At 43.0% G+C, this 21,050-nt stretch overlaps 1 protein-coding gene across 3 annotated transcripts in view; it reads right to left on the reverse strand.

The window, feature by feature from the left end:
- Window positions 1-21,050, reverse strand: part of CHD7 (chromodomain helicase DNA binding protein 7) — a 184,137-nt gene that overhangs the window by 29,330 nt on the left and 133,757 nt on the right. For all 3 annotated transcript variants that reach the window (XM_047783868.1, XM_047783867.1, XM_047783866.1), the window contains exons 8-17: window positions 20,729-20,843; window positions 17,231-17,314; window positions 15,654-15,791; window positions 15,438-15,559; window positions 14,833-15,076; window positions 12,530-12,706; window positions 8,274-8,417; window positions 6,437-6,692; window positions 815-1,025; window positions 67-262 (exon numbers count right to left, since the gene is read on the reverse strand). In XM_047783868.1, the coding sequence (XP_047639824.1) occupies window positions 67-262; window positions 815-1,025; window positions 6,437-6,692; window positions 8,274-8,417; window positions 12,530-12,706; window positions 14,833-15,076; window positions 15,438-15,559; window positions 15,654-15,791; window positions 17,231-17,314; window positions 20,729-20,843 (1,687 nt within the window). The remainder of the gene's footprint in view (window positions 1-66; window positions 263-814; window positions 1,026-6,436; window positions 6,693-8,273; window positions 8,418-12,529; window positions 12,707-14,832; window positions 15,077-15,437; window positions 15,560-15,653; window positions 15,792-17,230; window positions 17,315-20,728; window positions 20,844-21,050) is intronic.

Consider the following 21,050-nt stretch of genomic DNA (forward strand, 5'->3'; position numbering starts at 1 on the left):
TGACACAGCAGGGCGACTCTAAAGGCAGGGGAGGGAGGCAGCAGGGAGATTCTATTGCGTATTTACCTGGAGATCATTTTGGGGATTCCAGTCGGAATCAAAGATGATGCAGGTATCAGCAGCAGTAAGATTAATGCCTAAACCTCCTGCCCTTGTGCACAGGAGGAAAACAAACCTATCAGAGTCAGGTTTGGAGAATCTGTCGATAGCTGCCTGGCGGAGGTTGCCTCTGACCCGGCCGTCGATCCTTTCGTAGGGGTACCTAGAAAATGTCAGTGTTAACAAGGAGGCCTGACAAACAGCTGCAATGCACTTGCTCCTTTTTTTTTTCTTTTTTTCTTTTTGGAGGAAGGGGTATGTTTAAGAAAGTACTACAGTATGGGATATATATTAACAGAATGATATTATTTATCAGAAATCATCTCAGAGCAAATAGGTTTTGTTGTAATTCTTCATACCACGAGTTGAATGCCCCCAAGGATTAAAGTTTATTTTACTTCCTCACCACTGAAAGAAATATCTAAGCTCTAAAGGGAGCTGACCCTTCTAACAGTAAAATAACCAGCCATTTCAATTCAAAGTGAGAACTGCTCTCCCCTAGTCAAACATAAGATGTGGAAAACAAAAGTGCCTATAAAGGCATGCATTGCTCGGAATAACTGCTGTGCACAGCTATAGTTTTTAAAAAGAGCTGTGACACATGTCCCCCACTTGGTCCCCTTTATCATAAATGTCACTCCGAGGTAAACCACGTGGAGCCCGGGCCTCGGTCATCTCTTATTTCCGTTTATCCTTCCGGCCCAGTGGCCCTCACCGTCTCTGGATGAGGTAGTCTTCCAGGATGTCCAGGCAGCGCACCATCTGGGAAAAGATGAGCACCCTGTGGCCACCAGCCTTCAGCTTCGGCAGCAGCTTGTCAATCAGCACTAGCTTGCCAGCAGCCTGGATCATCGCCTGGAGCTGAAAATCTGGAGAGTCGGCATTGTGTGTTTCTTTAAACTCTTCCAAAATTTTCTCTTCAGCACCTGCAGAGATTGGACAGCATAACGGGAATACTGTAAAAGGTTTTTATGACTAAAAACAATGAACTGGCTTTTAAATGCACCGCAAACAGGAGGGACCAGGACGCCACACTTGCGTTCATGAACAGACATCCACCCACTGGCTCAAAGTCGGGTCTACACAAAACCGCAGAAGTATAAAAGGGATCAAAGTTTCAAGCATGACACATTTAGGCATTTGGGGGAGAAAAACCACATTTTCCAACACACAAATGTTTGCTGTCTGCAGAAGCTGAATTTCAACAACAGACTGTCAAGCTAGAAGTGGCAGAAACAAGCCAAGGGCCAGATACCTACAGAAAATTTGGAACCTAAAATGCTAAAGAAATGAAGAACTGTTTACTAGCTGAATACAAACACAAACAACAAAATCTGTTCTGAAACTAAGAAACAAGGGAACAGAGTTCAAACAATTACAGGGCAAGGGCAGTGGTCTGTGTCTCTAAATGCATATTAACGCAGCCCAGAGGACTGTAACAAAAGGGACTCCATTTTCCTGGATAATTTTTAGGGGATCTGAGCACACATTTCTATTGAAAGCTCTAAATCTCCTGTCACATTCATTCTCGTCTGATAATTTCCTAAGGTACAAAAATTCTATCTGGAATTATCCAAAGCTTAAAAAACAAACAAACAAACTAAACCCAAACCAACCTCTGTTTCACTTAAGACTTCTATACCTAATCCTCTTTTTCTCATAGCTCCTCAGAGATTTCTGCTTGTTTGAAGACGTGGGTCATCAGAGAGAAGCCCCAGGAGAATGGCATCTTAGGGAGCAAGGCCCTCTCCCCCGCCTCCCGGAAGCAGCAGGCTGCGCCTCCTGCCCTGCTCTGGGCTCAGCTAGAACCAGGCACCATCAGCTGTCCACTATACTCCGTCGCCGGGTTAATTAGGACACAGGGGCTGTATTCAGCCCCTCTCCCTGAGGACCAGACGTGGGCACCAAATCTTCGGAAAATAGGGATGAATAAATCCACCTAATGGGATTGGTTCCCAGCTTTAAACGGCACCAGAAACCTTAAACGACTCTTCTTGCCACTGGTGGTAAGCCTGTGATGGACCTGTGCACAAGATGGGACAGGTGACCCTCCCAGGGTTTAAAGGTTAGGTTAGTTCAGCCACCACAGCCACAAGGACAGAAGGGTGGCAGGCGGCCACAGGTGTGACAGAAGTGCCCCCCATTTCCGGTTTAAGGGCACTTGTGGAAGTCAAGTCATGACATGGTCATACACAGAAACAGAGCTTATTAATTATTAATCAACAAAGGATCTTACTGAGAAAAGATTAGAGTCACTAATGTCTGGACCAGTCACTGCTGCCCCCTCTTAGGAAGGGCCTGATGGAAGGCACCAGCTGGGTCGGAACTGCTGTTTTTCACTCTATCCTGCATGACTAAAAGGCTAATATTCAGGATTTTAATCCGAGATTTGACTAGGGAAAGGTAAAAACTAAAATGATGTTTAAGAGCATTAGCAGGAATATCCTTTTTTTTTTTTAATTAATTTTGTATGTGTGAATTTCTTTTCTTTTCCTTCTTTCTTTTTTAGCCGCCTGTGGCATGTGGAGTTTCCAGGCCAGGGATTAGATCAGATCCCAGGCCGCTGGGGATTGAACCTGCGTCCCTGCGCTCCAGAGGCCCCGCTGATCCCACTGTGCCACAGCAGGAACTCCAGCAGGAATATTATTGAACAAAAAATGTTCTTGGGAGGAGTTCCTGTCATGGCACAGCAGAAATGAATCCAACTAAGAACCATGAGGCTTCAGGTTCGATCCCTGGCCTTGCTCAATGGGTTAAGGATCTGGCGTTGCCGTGAGCTGTGGTGCAGGTTGCAGACGTGGCTCGGAACAGACATGGCTGTGGCTGTGGTGTGGGCTGGCAGCTACAGCTCTGATTAGACCCTTGGAAACCTCCATATGCCTCGGACTGCAGCCCTAGCAAAAGACAAAAGAGGAAAAAAAAAAGTTCTTAAATAAATGTTCTTGCATATAGTCGAATAACATTTTTCAAAACATAAATTTATAAATCTAGATTCTTCATAAACGACAAGAAGGCCCTCTGGAGACAGGAAAACAGATTTAAGTCCATACATCACATTAGGTCTTTTCAAAGTTTGTTCCTGTGGTATAATATACTATAAGCTCTTTGCAGTTCAGAAATAGATTTTACTCTTATAAGATCGGGGTAGTTATTTTCTATCCATTTTAAGATTATAATCCATAATCAAAAGAAGATGTAGTGTTTTAGCTTAAAACAAGTTGATGGTCAATGAATAGTTTTCAAAAATGAAATAATCATTTGGACAAAACAAATACCTGACATGTTTGTATTGTTTTGGTAAAAAATTTGAAAATAGAATTTCAGTCAAATTAGTACAGAAATTTAATTTTTTCCTTTTAAATTTATTTAGATAAAAAAAGAACCCTCCTGTATTTTCAATGCTACCAATAAATTCTCATGTCATCAAAAACAGTCAGAATTAAAACACATTCTTTCTTACCTGACAAAAGTTACTGCTGAATTAATCAAGTCAACTCTTTGCTGTGAATTCAGGTTCATGAAGGGATGGCTGATTTACACTAACGATATTTAACTTAAAAATATCAGCAAACAGATTTCCTACATGATTCCTTTAGCACTGCATCATGTCCAGAACAGATGAAGAGAGGAAGGAGGGCAGGTGTTGGGAAGGAAAAAAGCCATATCTTCTAAGTCCTGGCAGAACTCCCAAGCTCACCAATTAAAGATTTACCTTGATGCTAGATTTGTAACTAGCCATCAAAAAAATTACCTGGAAATAGGTTATGATAAGCCAAATACTCAGTTAGCCATGCCTGGAGTTAAGGCCCCGCCTATACTACATTTAAAAGTGTGTGTGTGTACGTGTGTCAGAGACAACCTGAAATACATGGGGATATCTTTCCCTTAGTCAGATCATCGCTGTCATCACAGGAGCTGCAACATTCTCTAGTTTGATCAGCCACAGACAAGAAACGGTTTCCTTTTGAAGATTACGGGGAAAGAACAAGTCACCATCTCCTCTTGGAGGTTCACTCCATCCCGTGAGCTGCAGGCTGGTTTTCTTTCTGCCCCCACTTTTCCACACGGCCCTGTCCCTACCAAGTGACTCTGAGGTGGCCTCTGACCATCAGGGCCCCCACCAAGTTCCCAGCAGTATTTTAACCCCCACGTCCGGGACCTAAAATTGGACGTTCCATTCTAGTGGAGCTTAGGCCGGAGTTCCCTGGTGGTGCAGCGGGTTAAGGTTCTGGCATTGTCACTGCTGTGGCACTGGTTACAGCTGTGGCTTGGGTTCGATCCCTGACTCGGGAACTTCTGAATGCCATGGGCACAGCCCCCCCAAAATTAAATAAATAAAGCTTGGGCCAATAACAGTCACTCTGTTTACAGAACCCAGTTACCTGCTCAACTTTTAGCAAGAAAACCAACAATCAGCAACGCTTACCGAGCCCAACACTGTTCTAGGCACCTAAGTAAAAAAAATCTCAGGGCCATTAGAAACATTCCTCGTTCGGGCACACCCTGTGTTCCACAAGCACCTCTGATTTCTTTGCTGGTGTGGCCACTCTCGACCTACACAAAGAGCTGCTCTGTCTTCCACAGTCACAGAAACACTGTGTTTTACTGAACTGAATTTGAGTTTGACTGGAGTGGCTCTGCTGTCTCACAACCAACACAAATTTGAATTCAATATCCTAAACTGACAACATCCTGTAACTGCTCAATGAACTAGTGCGGAGCTGGCATCGTGTCAGGCCTTCCTTATCCAGACTGAGGGAGCGCGGACTGCGCTGGCCCTGGAGTAACCTCTGAAGCACGTCTACAGAGGCTCTCCGGGCAGGTGTACTGCCGGCTGTGGGCGTGTGGGTGTTTTCTTACTACTACTGCCTGACTTGAAGGCTTAGAAGGGGGCCTGCTTAACAGACACCTCGTCACTTGTTGTAAGGACAGAAAAGCTGACCCTGAGGGGTGACCACTTAGGAGGACAGCACCAGAGCCTGAGAAGAGCCTCCAGCCAACAGCATCGGCCTAGGAGGAGACCGCAGCAGTGTGGAGGGTGGAGCCCTCGCCCCTCGAGATGCTCAAGGCACGTGACAGCATGTAACCCACCAGCGGGAGCCAGGGCACTGAAGTTCAACCACCCACCACAGAGACGTTCCTTTCACACGCACCCCGCGGCCGCATTTCAGCTCTCTCGGGACTGCCTTTTCTCCTCCCCGCCACCCCCACCCATGGAACCTACTGATCTCATCTTCTTTTTACAGACATTAAACGCACACACATACACACACACACACACACACACACACACACAGAGCTTTACTACACACATCAACCTTCAGCCCCAGCTCCATCTCCCCACCTCAGGATGGGGCGCTGACACTCACAACAGTGGCCTCGGGCCCTTAAATACATGGTGATGAGTAGGCTGGCAGCATTAAGCACACAGCCATCACACCTGTTACTCTCCTGAGGCCACCAAGCTACATGCACAAAGTTTGCAAAAGAAACTCACTCACGTCACACCACAGCCACGACCACACCGAGGTCACTCACTAAGTGCAGCCTCTGGACGTGGCTGGGAGGTGTGTAAGTTAGGAAAGAGGGGGAGATGAGCAACTCTTTAAATCAGCACTCGAAGCTCACGGATTGTTCCTTCTCCCCGGAAAGGAACGCAACTGCATTGCTGGCCAGTTTTAACTGCACACAAGTGCCACGATTTAGCCAGCTGTCACTCTTCGTTACCCCACTTTAACTCTGGCCTGGATCACAGCAGCAGCCTCCTAGCTAGGCTTTCTGCCTGTGTTCCCCACTATCTTACACCATAGGCAGCAAAGATTGATCCCTTTAGTGACTTCTGGAAGTATATGGTACAGGTTTCTACTCATATCAGCTACATAATGCTATCAATTTAGGTAAGAAAACAGGAAGTCTATAAAGCATCCATCGGTGCCAGAAACCAACTGCTATCAATGCTTGCAGATAACCTCTTACTCTTCAAGAACAGGTGCTGCAGGTGCCTGAAACACACACACACACACACACACACACACGGTGCGGGAAAACCTCCACCAGGGACTAATTTCTCTTGAACTGTTAGCACTTTTGACAACTTCCAGCCATCAAGCACGGGCACCTCCTTCTTCAAGGGGTAAGATGCAGAGCCAGAGAAAGGCCAGGCGGGCCCACAACGGTCCTGCACCTTCAGCTACTCGGGAGGAGGCTTCATGAAGAGGAGGAAGATGATGAAACCCACACCGAGATGATTACAAACCAGAACATTGTCAGTCAGGAGAGAGAAGGCTGTCCAGGGCCCTGACGGTGATTTAAACGCGGCGCCAGGTATACAGCTTACCGTTGATCAGGTAGGGATGGTTGCAGCACTTCCGTAATTCCATCATAGTGTTTAAAAGGTTAGGTACATTAGCCTGACCGCCACCTTTGGAAAGAAACGTGAAATTCTTCTCAAGGATGGCTCGGTAATATTTCTTCTGAATGTTTGTTAGCTCAACTTCAATGATCGTTTCTTCTTTGGGGGCCAAGTTCTTTTCCACATCCTCCTTGAGACGTCGCAACATCATTGGCTTTAGAATAGCCTGGAGTTTTTGCACCTAAAAAAGGACCTTGAGTAAATACTGGCATCATGACTTGCTTTCATGTTAAAACATACTCCAATGTGTGAAAAATCCGGATGCTCTTATTTATTTACCACTCATTTTCACTTATCAAAGCCCCCCGAGGGTATGGTATTAAACTCTAATCTCACAGCTTTCAAAACAGAAATGCATGAGACTGAACAGCCAATTTCCAGCGGGCTACTCTGCCTGCCCAGGAGCCCTAAATGGCCAAGAGGCTTGAACAGTGCACTGCTGAAAAGAACCCAGTTCATTTTGCTAGCTTCCCCTTCTTAAGACTTTGTCTTGAGTCTTAGGGGTGGGGAGGAAGGAGGAGGCAATGTTATAGAAAGGCCACACTTCAGTTCTCTTCCTTTCCAAGAAGAGCTGATAGAAGGCGTTGAGTAGGAGTTCCACTGTGACTCAGTGGGTTAAGAGCCCAACTAGTATCCATGAGGCTGCGGGTTCGATCCCTGGCCTTGCTCAGTGGGTTAAGGATCTGGCGTGGCCGTGAGCTGTGTTGTAGGTCGCAGGTGCAGCTCAGATCCTTATTGCTGTGGCTGTGGCATAGGCCGGGAACCCTATCCTGAGAACTTCATATGCCATGAGTGCAACCCTACAAAAAAAAAAAAAAATCATGAACGCGTGAGTAAACCGCAGCGTCCCCGCATCAACAAGCCAGTGGCAAAGTCCCTCCCTACTTTTTTTCTGTTGACTGGACACAGCATACCAGATAGCTCCTACTTTAAAAAAAGCAAAACAAAAACAAATCAGACTTCACTTTGAACTAAACTAAGAGGTTTTAGATGGTAAGTTAGGGGAGGGGACATAAAGACCAAGATTTCAAGCACATCTCCCTGTTTATTTCAAATACAGCACAATAATCAATACACAGCTCGCACGATGTATAAAGTCACCAACCACTTTCTATACGTGACACTGCATTTCCTTCTCACAGAGATCCTGGGGGGTAGTTAGGACCCATATTTCTTCCGGTATTTTTTTCCTGAGGCGGGGAGGTGGGGGGATACACCCATAACATGTGGAAGTTCCTAGGCCAGGGGTTGAACTTGAGCCACAGTGCTGACAATGCCAGGTCCTTAACCCACTGTGCCACTAGGGAACTCCCAGGTTCCATGTTTCTCAACGAAAAAACCAAGATTCAAGAAAAGCAAGCAACGTGACTAAGTATGCATAGTTTATAAAACTAGACCCTCAAAGCTCTAGGGGGGGGAAAGAGTTCTACAAATTGCAGCAGCTTCTGACACTGCCCCCAAAAGTATCCATGGCAAAGCACCCAATCTCAACAGCACAGCAGCTAAAACGTACCCCAATAGGCAGGCAATCTGCCTGCAAATCTCCACAGCCCTACAGGATGGCAGAGAGACCAACCAACACGAAAACCACCTTCCAGAAGAGTCCACGTCCACGAAAAGGAGACGTAAAGCTCACCTGTCTGCTAGGTGGGGAAACTGCTATCATTTACATTCCTAAATGCCCTTAAATCTTAATGCTCTGCCCTTCCGGGAGTTAATCTCCCATCATGTGACTAAGAGACATCGGCACCAGGGTGAGTACCTGTTCTTCTGTTTTCAGATCACCAAACTCTTGCATGAAGGTGGTTTCCGAAGGGAAGCGACTTGGTTCCAAGAAGTGCAGCAAACTGAAGAGCTCCTCCACCGTGTTCTGCAAGGGTGTCCCCGTCAGCAGCACCTTGTGTTCCTGCAGGAGGAAGAGGACAGAGACTGAGCAAACGCACCACAAGCCATGGCCTATCACCGGAACCCCCCTCGAGGAAGGCCTTTCCCCACCTCCCGCAGGGACACTTTGATTCGGCCTCCGGCCTGCCTAAAATACAGGACTTGGACGCGAAGGCAGAGACGCAAGAGACATGGTCTCTGTTCCAGCAGATTCCCGGCCCCTGGAAACGGGTCTTGCCATGTTGCCTTTCCCGGGATTTTTTTTTTAGGTCAACAGTGTTGGTGCTGTGGCTTCTGGGTCTCGAGGGCTCTTTCGCCACCAAAGTTGAAGTTTTTCCTACAATCCCCAGGCTCAGGGGGAGTGCGGGCTTCTTCCTGTTCTACACGACAGCACTCTCACCTCCCCATCTGCTTCCTGCGTGACTCACCTCCGAGACAAAAGAAGTTCTTCCACGCACAACAGCACATGAAAAACTATTTTGTTCTGCACACATTTCAAACTAGTAAAGAGGTCAGCTTGGTTTTAAATACCACAATCACTTTTAAAAAAAAAATAGATGTTATTTCTAACTTTGTCTCCTTGAACCAATTTAGGTATTTCTTTAAAGTGATTCTTCCTGTTTACAAGCTCTTTCTCCAGCTTTCCGTGTTCGTTTCTTTGTATCCGACACGGTGACCAGTCTTAATGTTGATTATTAAGATTGATAAACAGCCTTTATTCATTTTCAGGGCCTGTTTATTTACTACTTTTACTACTTTGGCCATTTGGTCCACAGTGCAGATAATAAAACTACTTCCGAGAGTACATGTACCATCTAGGAGGTTCAAAAGTCATGCTCTGACTTCGCTGGAAATCGGACGAAGCTTGGCCGAGCAGAGTCTACACACAGTAACCACCAGATGAACGACACACCTCAGGACCCGCTCATTTCCTCAATATCTACCATGTCTTACTGTCAGGGAGGCTCCTTGAAGGCAGGGTGAAGCACTTCAGTTTGCTTTTCTTCTTGCTTTTTCCCTTTTGAATAGAGATCTCTGATTCAGGAAGATCTATCTACGCAGACTGCCATCTTCCAGCTCAGTAAATTCATAATGAGTAAGGAGTTCGCGGATCAACTCAAGATTCCCTGCTGTCTAACCACACTGGTGGGTAACATGGAACATGCTCCCGGACACGGTCAAGTCCAGAATTACTTTATCCAAGAATTTTTTTTTTTAATATTGCTATAGATTTAGGACAACAGTTATTTCCGTGGAAAAGCTGTACTGGTACTAAAGATTACCTCCCAGTTTTTTATTGCTTTTATGGCCAAGTTAAATCCTGAGCCTCTAACCAAATACTTCAGGAAAAAAACCTTTTAAGTTATTAATTTCAAAATTACCTTATTTGAAAAGAGGAAAAGCACTTCTTGTTTATGCTGCTTCCCCTCAAGGGCGGTTCAAAGCCAGTTACACCAAATGATTACACATATGATGCTTTGGTAAGGTTGCATGAGGAGCAAAATAAAACCAGGTTTCCCTTTGAAAGTAACTGTTACATAACATACAATTAATGTGCCGGTGTCACAGGACGTCAAGTAGGAGACGGGCTGTCAAGCTTATCACCTCCAAGTCCAACTATGACAGCAACTAGGCTTTTGGCTTGAGCACATGACCAATCTTTGTAGCTCTGATGGAGTGATGCTGATTTAATTTCACTTCAGCAGACTTTAATTTGTGTGAAGCCTCCTGACAAGGAGAGATGATAAAACAGAAACCATAGAGAACGACCACTCCACAGGATCCCCTCCTTGTCAGGAAGGGACAAGGAGATGGCTCTGCCTCCGGGGCTCCTGTGGATGACAGTGGAGAATGTACACATCCCTCACCCTGTCATCTTCACAAGCATTTCCTTAGTGACGGGAAAGATGGGGACGCTCACTGGTCCTCGCCTTCTAAGAACGCTCGAGAAGGTAACCCTCACAAATGCTCTGCCATCACAGCCGAGTCCACGGCAGGTACCAGCAGTGCCCTGAGACCTGCTCCGTAGCTAGATCCTGCTCTTATTTGCTACTTTGACCATGACCTACTCTAAGAGAGATGAACAGAAAGTGGCTGGTGTCTAGGTTCTCGGGGTGTATATTTTAAATAAGGATTTAAAGACTAAGCAATGAGCAGTTTAGAACTGGACAAACACGATTCTGAAAATGATAATGTGTTCTACCTAGAAAACAACCCTGGTGAGATAAAGACTCTTGATCATCAGAAAAACAAGTGTTTTGTTCATTTGCTTTTCAGAACTCCCCATGGTGAGCCAGGGATGAGTTACAGGTATGCCATGTCCTTGGGGGCAGCCACAGGTCTGTGACAGTTGGGATTCCAGGACTGTCACCCTGTGGTAGTGGCCATTCTTCTTGGCTTACCCCAGCATGAGTTCAAATATGATCATTTTCCATATGTGCCGTTATGTGAAAAAGGTTCGGGAACACTGCGATATGTAACAGAAAAATTCTCTGGTTAACAGATTCTAACCCATTAATGAAGTGTTACTATAAACAACAGAAAAGCCTCTGAAATCTCCCATGGACGATTAAGACTTGGGAGATTTGACGCTGACAGTTGAGCTAACTGTACTCACCAACGAAGGCTTGTTTTACAGTAAGAATCTCCTACCTGGGAGCACAGGGACTAATCATAGAAAATAACTTAGATAAACTCAGATGACTATTTCAGTCCTCAGGAAATGGTGCCATAACTGTTCCTTATATGTTCCGGTGAAGATGGAACTCTAACCAGAGAACAGAGTCAGATATTTCATGAGCATGAATGTTTACCGAAAACCATAGCTTTACTTCAATGCAGTGCTAAAATATCTCCTGGGGAGACCAAATACAGCCACGGACCTTTTCTTTTCCAAATGCTTTTAGCCCTGTCTTCAAGCCTCTTCACCGTTTCTAGGTGTTCTCATTTGTTTTGTGGATTGAACACCAAATAATATAAACCGCTCTGAAAAAGGTCTTAAGGATGGGAAATCCCACCCTGAATAGGCTAATTCAGTCCCACTTCTTCCTTTAAACAAAACTAGATTTTGTTTGTTTTTAATTAAAAGAATAGCTGGCTAATCCAATCCCCTTAATTTGGGAATAAAAAAAGCTGCTTCAAAGAACCAGCTGCAACGGAAAGCTTTTAAGTGTTCTTTTGGGTAGTACGAGTCAGTAAAAAATTTATAGCCACGGACATAGAGAAGATTCCGTCCCATCTCAAACTCTCAATCATAACAAGAGATCAAATTAGTCTATGGAAGTCAACACTAAAGGGATTTTAAGACTCTTTTTGGACTTTCAAAAACTCATCAAAACATCCAAGACATGCTAAATAACAATAACTTTGCTTTTTAAAATGTACACTAAAAATAAAAACAAGTGGTCAAAACCCACCTTGTAAGTGAAGGTAAAAAGAAGGGTGAGTGTAACTGAGGTCATGCAGTGGAGAAGCTCACACAGCAGTGTGGAAAGGAAAACCAATTGAATTCTACCCTTCTACCGTACGTCATCCCATGATACTCCTGAAAAAGTCTAGAAAAACCTAATCAGGAAGACCTCACCATCTCTTGGGAAGCTGGAAGAGTATGGGATAGATGTGGTCCAAAACTGCAGATCAAATTCAAGGTGATGAATCTGTGGTGCCCCAAACTTCTAAGCGTCTGCACGAACTGGACCAGTTCCAGTAAGCCATTCACCTGAGTGACAGCATGCACCTCCCTGTCCTACTGGCCCCGAGACACCCAAACCTACAAGCCCTGGACTACAACTGAATTATCATCATGGAGCTAACACTTGGCCCAACAGCTTATGAAATGGCAGGGTTTTTTTTTTAACAGAGAAAAGGGAAAATCAAAGACTTGAAACTCATTTCAGTGGAAATATCATGACTACACTCCACTGTGATACAACTGAGTGAAGACACGGGCCAACAACATGAGAATCGGGAAGACAGCAGCAACTGTGAAGTAACTTAAAGCTCAGGAAGAAACATCAGAGCGTTTGACAAGCTTTGCCAACACCCTTCAAAGGTATCAAATTCCGAGCAGCAGGAACACTGAGGCAGTAACAATTCTACCCCAGGTTCATGGGAATCGGTGTTATGATCACTGACCAGGTCCATCATCTTGAGTCCCTCCAACAGCTTGCAATTCCTATTCTTCAGCCTGTGGGCTTCATCAATGACGACACAACGCCAGGGAATATTCCGCAGCTCAGGACAATCGGTCAAAATCATCTCAAAGGTAGTGATGATGGCATGAAACTTATAGGACCCCTTTATCACGCGACCCTACAAGAACAACTCTGGGTTATTATTTAGCATTAAAGATTATACTAGTAACTTTAAGGATGAATAAGTAGCATGAAACATATGTATTTATCTTTATTTTAGGTAACTTATTTTGTGATCAAGGTATTTTAGAGACCTTGCACGGTTATGGTATATGAGAGGTGTAAAATCTTTCCTTTTTAGAGGAACTTTGAAAATCCTTAGTAAAATTTGCAAGCCAATTTCCTTAAAGATCATGAGCAGTAAGGAGTTCCCGTTGTGGTGCAGTGATTAACGAATCCGACTAGGAATCATGAGGTTGCAGGTTCAATCCCTGGCCTTGCTCAGTGGGTTAACGATCCGGCGTTGCCGTGAGCTGTGGTGTAGGTCGAAGACGTGGCTCAGATCCTGCGTTGCTGTGGCTCTGGCGCAGGCCGGCGGCTACAGCTCTGATTAGACCCCTAGCCTGGGAACCTCCATATGCCATGAATGCAGCCATAGAAAAGGCAAAAAAAACCAAAACAAAACATGTGCAGTTAAGTGCCACTAAGTGTGTCCATTTTAGTTACATCCCACAGACTCCAAAAGGTGAAATGTCAAAGGGATTATGTACTAAGACTTTTTAAAACCCCCCTTTTTTTTTAGCCTCGCCTGAGGCATGTGGAAGTTCCTGTTAGGGATGGAACCTGAGCCACAGCTGTAACCAGAGCCAGAGCAGTTACAACGCCAGACCCTGAACATGCTGAGACACAAGGGAACTCCAAAACTCTCTTACTTTTTTACAACTTTTTACTTTATGTCTTCTGTAAAACTTTTGTAACCTATTTTTTTACCTTTTTTTCCTTCTTTTTAGGGCCAAGCCTGCACCATATGGAAGTTCCCAGGCTAGGAGTCCAATCGGAGCTGCAGCTGCCAGCCTACATTGCAGTCATAGCAACACCAGATCCGAGCCACATCTGCAACCCACACCTCAAGCTGGAGCCTTAACCCACTGAGCAAAACCAGGGGTCAAACCAGCATCCTCATGGATACTAGTCAGCTTCTTACCCGCTGAGCCACAATGGGAAGTTTACTTGTAAAGTGCTAACATGAAAAAAACTTTCAACTCTGGGTAGAACTTCTAACAATTTCCCAAGTCTAAAGATCAATACCAAAACAGATTTTAATATTTTTCTCCCTTAAGTATTTAATAGGCCAAAACATACACTGAAGGTAAACAGACATGTTTAACAAAACAGAACAAAACTCTGTCCAATTTCCAGTTACAGGACTTCTATTTACCACCTACAGCTTAAAACTATTTTAGCACATACTATTTATTCTTCCTTCTTCGTCATTTCTGCTGCTTCACTGTCAATATCATAGGATAATTGCATCCAGGTAACTAGAATTAGTTAAAAATCATAGCGACTGCTACTGAGCCCAAATATACATGCTTCCCTTTGGGTGTATTTCATTCAATGTACTAGTCAATATTACACGCCGAATATTTTTTATTTCTAGTGATAATAAATATAATACAATATTCTGTCCATTCACATTTAGTTGCTCCATTTTGTTTAGCTTTTCTCTGAGGGCTTGAAAAATAAACCAAATGAGCACATCAACATACTGAATGATTTTCAGCTGTCACCCAAGGTAAGAAACTGTCATTCATGCTAATCTAATAATTAGAGTGACCGTAACTATAAAAAGAAAGAGCCGGAGTTCCTGTCGTGGCGCAGTGGTTAACGAATCCAACTGGGAACCATGAGGTTGCGGGTTCGGTCCCTGCCCTTGCTCAGTGGGTTAATGACCCGGCGTTGCCGTGAGCTGTGGTGTAGGCTGCAGACGCGGCTCGGATCCCGCGTTGCTGTGGCTCTGGCGTAGGCTGGCGGCTACAGCTCCGATTAGACCCCTAGCCTGGGAACCTCCATATGCCGCGGGAGCGGCCCAAGAAATAGCAAAAAGAAAAAAGAAAAAAAAAAGAAAGAGCCGTAATCTTAAGATGTGGAAGTATAATACAAGCATAAACTGGGTAAGAAATCTAAAGCAAATTTCTCAGTTCTGCAAAATCTAGATCTCCCCGCCAAAGGTCCGAGACCACTCTAACACCCAACACCTGGAGATGTACGTAAGCATGAGGAATGCCACTTGTGACACGTTACCTGGGGATCTTTGAAGTACATTTCATACAACTGAATGGTCCGACGACTAGCTTGACTCCCATGATACACAACCACGTTCAACTCTGTCCAGGTCCGGAATTCCCTTTCCCAGTTGGGGATTGTGGACAATGGGGCAATGACTAAAAAAGGGCCATGGATTCCTTTCAAATATATCTCATAGAGAAATGTAATGGACTGGATCGTTTTTCCCAAACCCATTTCATCTGCTAAAATGCAGTTTCGCCTTTGGGAGGGAAATAAAACAAGGAAACTTTAATAAGTACACATGCTAGACAGTGCTTTCTTTTCACAAAATAACTGTATGCATCCATTTTACTCATAAATACATATCTTTGATGTTCTCTTCAATACAATAAAATAATTTTCAAACAAAATGCTCTAAGACATATTTCCATTGATCTCCGAATTAATATTTTTTGGGTAAACAAATCCTAAACATCCTTCCAGTGTTTGCTTTTTTAAAAAAATAATTTTAATAGCACGTTAAAATGCTGAGTTATGTCCGATCAATATTTTTGTTAACTCCAAAAGAAATGAGCTATTACGGGCTTTTTGAAAAGTAAAGAAAAACATGCTTTACGTACATGTTGTACCAATTGAAAAGTAGCCAGTTTACTCCCTCCAACTGGTATTCCCTGAGTTTGTTATTGTTTTTATACTCCCTGGAACTCTCCGATTTCTTCCAATCATCAGCAGGAGGTCGCTCCTGTTTCAAATATAGGAAATCCCATTAGTGGTTTCTCAAGACCGCACCGCCATGCAAGTCTCAAATTAAACCCTCCGCCGTTGCCAGTTCTCACCACACGCTCTGTTTCCGGCTCCCTGGACATCAGCTTCTCAAACTCTTCGATCTTGGCTTGATCTATGTCCTGCCTCAGTTCCCACGTGCTGTCTTCATAAGGCAGCGAGCACCACTTCACCAGGTAGTGAGTCACAGGCTGGGCCGGGTTCAAACACAGCAGAATTGGATTCATGGCAAAAACACGTACTCCACTTCATTACTGACAGAAGCTACCCCGGCAGCAGGAAAAGGAAGCTGGTAGAAGCTGTAAGACTATGCCCACTGAACAAGCAGCTCTTAGTTACAGAGTCTCAGGTCTAAACTGGAAATGACACTGAATCTTACCAGAACAAATTAATTTTTATCTAAGCCAGTGACAATCAATGTTCAAAAGGCAAGAAGTTTGTTTATAAAGGAATAGCTGGTAAATAACGAAGCTGAATTTGAGCCTTATTCTTATCCGAATCAGGATAACCAGGTTATCAGATTCAGACTTACATGGTCAATCCTCCTAGCATGTTGACATACTTACTAAGGTGGCTACCGTCTTAAAGAATGAGAAACAGGCTTGAATTTATTAGGATTTCTGCCTCTTTCTTACAGAAATACTGTTTGAACCCAATCACTTTAAAATAATGTACTTGAGCTCCAGAAGACTGGAGAGGAAAATATTTTGGATAATTCAGATTAACAGGATTTCCTTTGTCTTTCTTCTAGAAAATATCTGTGTTTGTTGATCTTCACTTCAGGACCAAGGTACACTGACCTGGTTGTGATGTTACAAACATTTGCTGTACTATGTAAATATACTATAGGAAAAAAATTTTTTTAAAGTACAACTAAGCAAAACCAGAAAAGCAAACATTATGTTACAAATACAGTCTTTGAAACACCATGGACCTCATGATGCAGAGTTTGGAATAAAATGGGAGTTCGCTGCAGACTCCCACTAGAACAAGGAAGAACCAAACGCTTTCTGTAGTTTAATTTACAGGAAGAAGCTAAGGATGACAGAAGCCATCCTTACTAAGATACAATGCTCAGAAGTCGATAAACTTGTCTTCACTCTTCCTGCCCTATCGACTGCCCTTTACAACCTCGCAGGGTTTTGGAAAGCAACATGGGCATGCCAAGACTGGGATTTCACAAAAAGAAATATTTTATATTATCCTCTGTGACCACATTAAGTGAAGTCCATCAACATCACTAAGGATGTCCAATGTTAAATAACATTGAACTTCATTCTGCTACAAGGGCACTCCTAACTATATAAGGGAAATTCACACTACATGATAACTTATACCAAAATATACTGAATTCCTTATTGATCATATCTGGAACTATGCAAAATGTCAATGTATTTGCTTCATATTGAAAACTGATTTCTTTTAAAAAGCTCTCAGACTGAAAAATAAAACACATTTACTGTAAGTAAGTCCTAAAACTAATAGTCAATAAATTTCAGTTAAATTTAGACCAAGTGTGTCATAACCCAAGGCGCTGACAGGACGAGATCTAGGATTCCACGATCATTCTCCATAAACACACATAAGCTGTCTGAGTCACCGCCCCTGATTACAAATGATCTTCTGTTACCTCTCCCCGGTCATCCGTGCTACGTGCAAAGTCCATTATCCGGTCAACCTCCACATAATCTGGATTAAAAAGCTCATCTTCAATCTATACCAAAGGGAAAAAAGTTAAAATGTTTATTTAACTCCTCAGAGTAAACACTATTTCACTTTTCATCAAGCAATAATATTTTGGGTCAAGGCAATGCAAAATTTATATCTGGCAAATTCTATTATATTAATTGAAATGCTACAATTTAGCAAAATCATTCCCCATGAGGAAATCAGATTTCTCAGACTTTGTTAACTGGGTCTTTTAATTACTGTGTGAAACCTTTTTACTGTGAGAGAATGTTTAAGAATATTTTAAATGAAGTGTGAAATTACAATTCACTAATGAGCAATCCAAAAGGCTCATGGCATGCGATGCATTTAGCATTCTTGAAACTGCAGCTTGCAATAAAGCATCAGAGCCAGTGCTCTTGAAGCCTCCTGACTACTGGAGTTGTCGGATGCTTTACGGCATCATTTGCAGAATGTTATTCAAAATTGTTATTCAAAAGCTGGAAACACTGAGACCAGTGAATTCCATATTTTAGTGTGAACAGACTTTATGATGTTTGGTCGTCTTTGCCAATCAATATTAGTACCTCATTTGAATACAGTCTTGGCGTTAATCTAAGAGTTCTAATGATTTATTTGTACTGAACATAGAGCATTTGGCTAAAAGTATTAAGGATAAAGAAATGAGGCTTAAATAATTGGGTTATTTAGCCAATATATCAATAGCCTTTACAAAAGTAAAGTAACCCTGCTTTGCCTGCAAAGTTATCTCACGTAAAAGAACAGAATTCAGCTCAAAGAGAAGGTACAGCCTAAGCCCCCCTTTAAAGAGGCCGGAGTCAGATAAGTTAGAAAAGACATTATTATATGTTCCTAGAGATGAACTCATCAGTAATATAACTGTGTTACAATGTTTTGCGAAGACGTATTAGAAGTCACTTGGCTACTGTTCGTAGCCCCTGCGTTGCAGGTGAAAAGCAGTTCAGTCAGAGTTGGCTTGAGGATAATAAACATTCTCGGGGCTTCTGGGCCCACTTAAAGCACCCAGTTTGAATGCTTTAAACTGTGAATTATGATCAAAATCAGAAATACCAGAAAGTGTTTTAACTGCCTCAGGCCTTTATCTAGTGTTCATGAGCAAGGCAAAAAACAAAAAAAACAAAAACAAACAAACAAAAATCACTGAAATGTTCGATTAATTTAAAATGTTAATATATTAAATGCATTGGCTTTGTCAAAGCGTCTAGACTTAGGTACAAAATATCTATGTATTATTCATATACTGTATAAACACTGAAACTTCCCACAAACTAGGTTTTGATTATAAGAGCTCTAAGACAAGCTGTTTTTAACAGGACCTTTCACTGCTAAATTAAAATTCCTAACTTTACTCCTAAATACGTTTATCCTTTGAGCAAGTCATCTACATCACCATGCGTGTGAGGCAATTTCCAGTTTTGATAATCTCTTTTTTTTGGGGGGGAGAGGCTTTTTAGAGCCATATGGAAGTCCCCAGGCTAGGGGTCAAATCGGAGCTACAGCTGCTGGCCTACACCACAGCCACAGCAATGCAGGATCCTAGCCGTGGCTGCGACCTGCACCACAGCTCACAGCAATCCCAGATCCCTAACCCACTGAGCGAGGCCAGGGATCGAACCCACATCCTCACAGACATTAATCGGCTTTGTAACTCACTGAGCCATAATGGGAACTCCAGTTCTGATGATCTTTTGAATGGAGATTTTAGTTGCAATGACTTAAAGAAAGCTTAATGTGAAACAGAGAATGAGAAAGCGGTCATAACTAAAAATCCCCAAGTAGCAGAATCATGGGAAACCTGAAGAGTGTGCGCGTGTGTGTGTGTAAAGGCAGGGAGGAAAAGGGAACTGGTATTCTCTGTTAACTCTTGGATCATCTTCTCAGACCCAATTAATGCTACTTACATTCAGAATAGAACTTAAGATTTTTAGTTGCCAAGTTATCAGTAAGATAATGTATGTCAACCTCGGCATAGGTGAGTCATGCAGACACACTCAGAGGCTACACAGCTAGGAGCAAGCACAAGTCCCTAAACTACATCTGACTCCAGGAAACACCATCAAATACGTTTAATGAACAGAACTGGGGTTGAAGGACTGGGGGTTTGGGGTGGGGAACGGGGTGGATTGTACACTTGCCTTTTCCTATCACAGATGCACAGAAACAGCAGCAAAACACACGGTGCCTCTTTCTACATGGAAGCTAATGATTTCAACTTGCCCAATGTCACAAACACTGAACTTTAGTTTCATTAAGGGGCATGAAAAATAGAACTGCCTAGTATTTTCTTAGTAACTGCCCTTTCAAAGAAAGAATCACCTAAATATTCCCTAGGACATGAGTCATGAGTCACACTGAGCAGCTCCAGCCCCCTCAGGGCTGACTGCTGAGGACAAATAGGTCCAGTAAAACAACCTCCGCCCCATCTCCCACCTAGTGCCCATTTTACTATATGCCTCTGGGGGCAGGGACATCAGATTCCAGGAGAACCCAGCCTTGTCACCTGAGATCATAAGGACCGACTTTATGACATGAAAGTACTGCACACTCTTCTGCTCACCCCCTGACCTGTCTCTGAAAAGGGGTGGGGGCGTGAAGCTGGTTGTGAAACAAGTACTATTTTGCATCAAATGTCACACTTCTTTATAGTTGATAACTCCTTTATGCAAAGGAAAACTAGTAAGTTACAGCCAGTGTAGTCTTTCAATGTGAGGCTTTCTCTTTGATCTGCTTGATGCCCTACATGAATCCACACTGGTGATCACAAGCCCAGAGACCCCAGGCAGTGTCTGTGAGAGTCTTTCGTTAAGGGAATGGATTCAGCTGGAGGGGAACTCGGCACTTCTTAAAACGTGCAGGCCTTCTTCCCTGCCCCAGGGATGGGTACCTTCCCATCTTGATAGAGAACTGAGGCTAAAGGGGGCAAGGCAAAGATACTAGATATCAGACCAACCCCTAAACCACAGCACATCACCTGTGAAAATGAGTTCCATAAACTCAAGTAATTAAAGCACTGACCCGAACGAAAGAAATTTGTTGCATCCCTTCCCCCAAAACTTTTACATCCTAGAGCTTTTACTTAATACGTACTGTCGAGTTTTTAACCTGCTAAATCTTAATAGAACTTTTGTCTACTGACTTTTTTCACTGTCTACTAGCTGTACTTTCATTACAAGATTTAATCACACCATCATATTTCCACATAATATCTTAAGGACCAGTATCTTCTAGACTAAGCAACAGGAAGAATGAGAAATTTCCTGTTTACAAATTATTTTAGCAATAACCAGTTACCAATATGCAAGTAACAGCACCAAATGAGGCAAACTAGTTTTTCTTAATAATTTGCTGACCAGATATTCAAAATTCACAACATTTTAATAATATTAATACTTTAGAAAATTAACCAGGTTGTTCATACCTCTGAAAGGAATTTGTTCTGGCCCTGCTTTGCCTTAAATCGTTTAATCTTTTGCTGAATTCTCTTATCTTTTTCCAGATCTTCTACAGATGCCCATTGACAATGAAGATAAGAGCTAAAAGAATAAAATAATATACTTGAAACAGGTAGAAAATAATTAATCCTTTATTACACATGTTCATTATCATTCCCCCAAAAAACCAACTAAACAGGTCATAACAAAATAACCTGTTTAATTATTCAACTAAACAGGTCATAACAAAATAACCTGTTTAATTACTCATAGAAGCTGAGCCACATTCAACATACCTACTAATGTTTG

Source organism: Phacochoerus africanus, chromosome 6 (assembly GCF_016906955.1).
Source record: "Phacochoerus africanus isolate WHEZ1 chromosome 6, ROS_Pafr_v1, whole genome shotgun sequence".
NCBI lineage: Eukaryota > Metazoa > Chordata > Mammalia > Artiodactyla > Suidae > Phacochoerus > Phacochoerus africanus.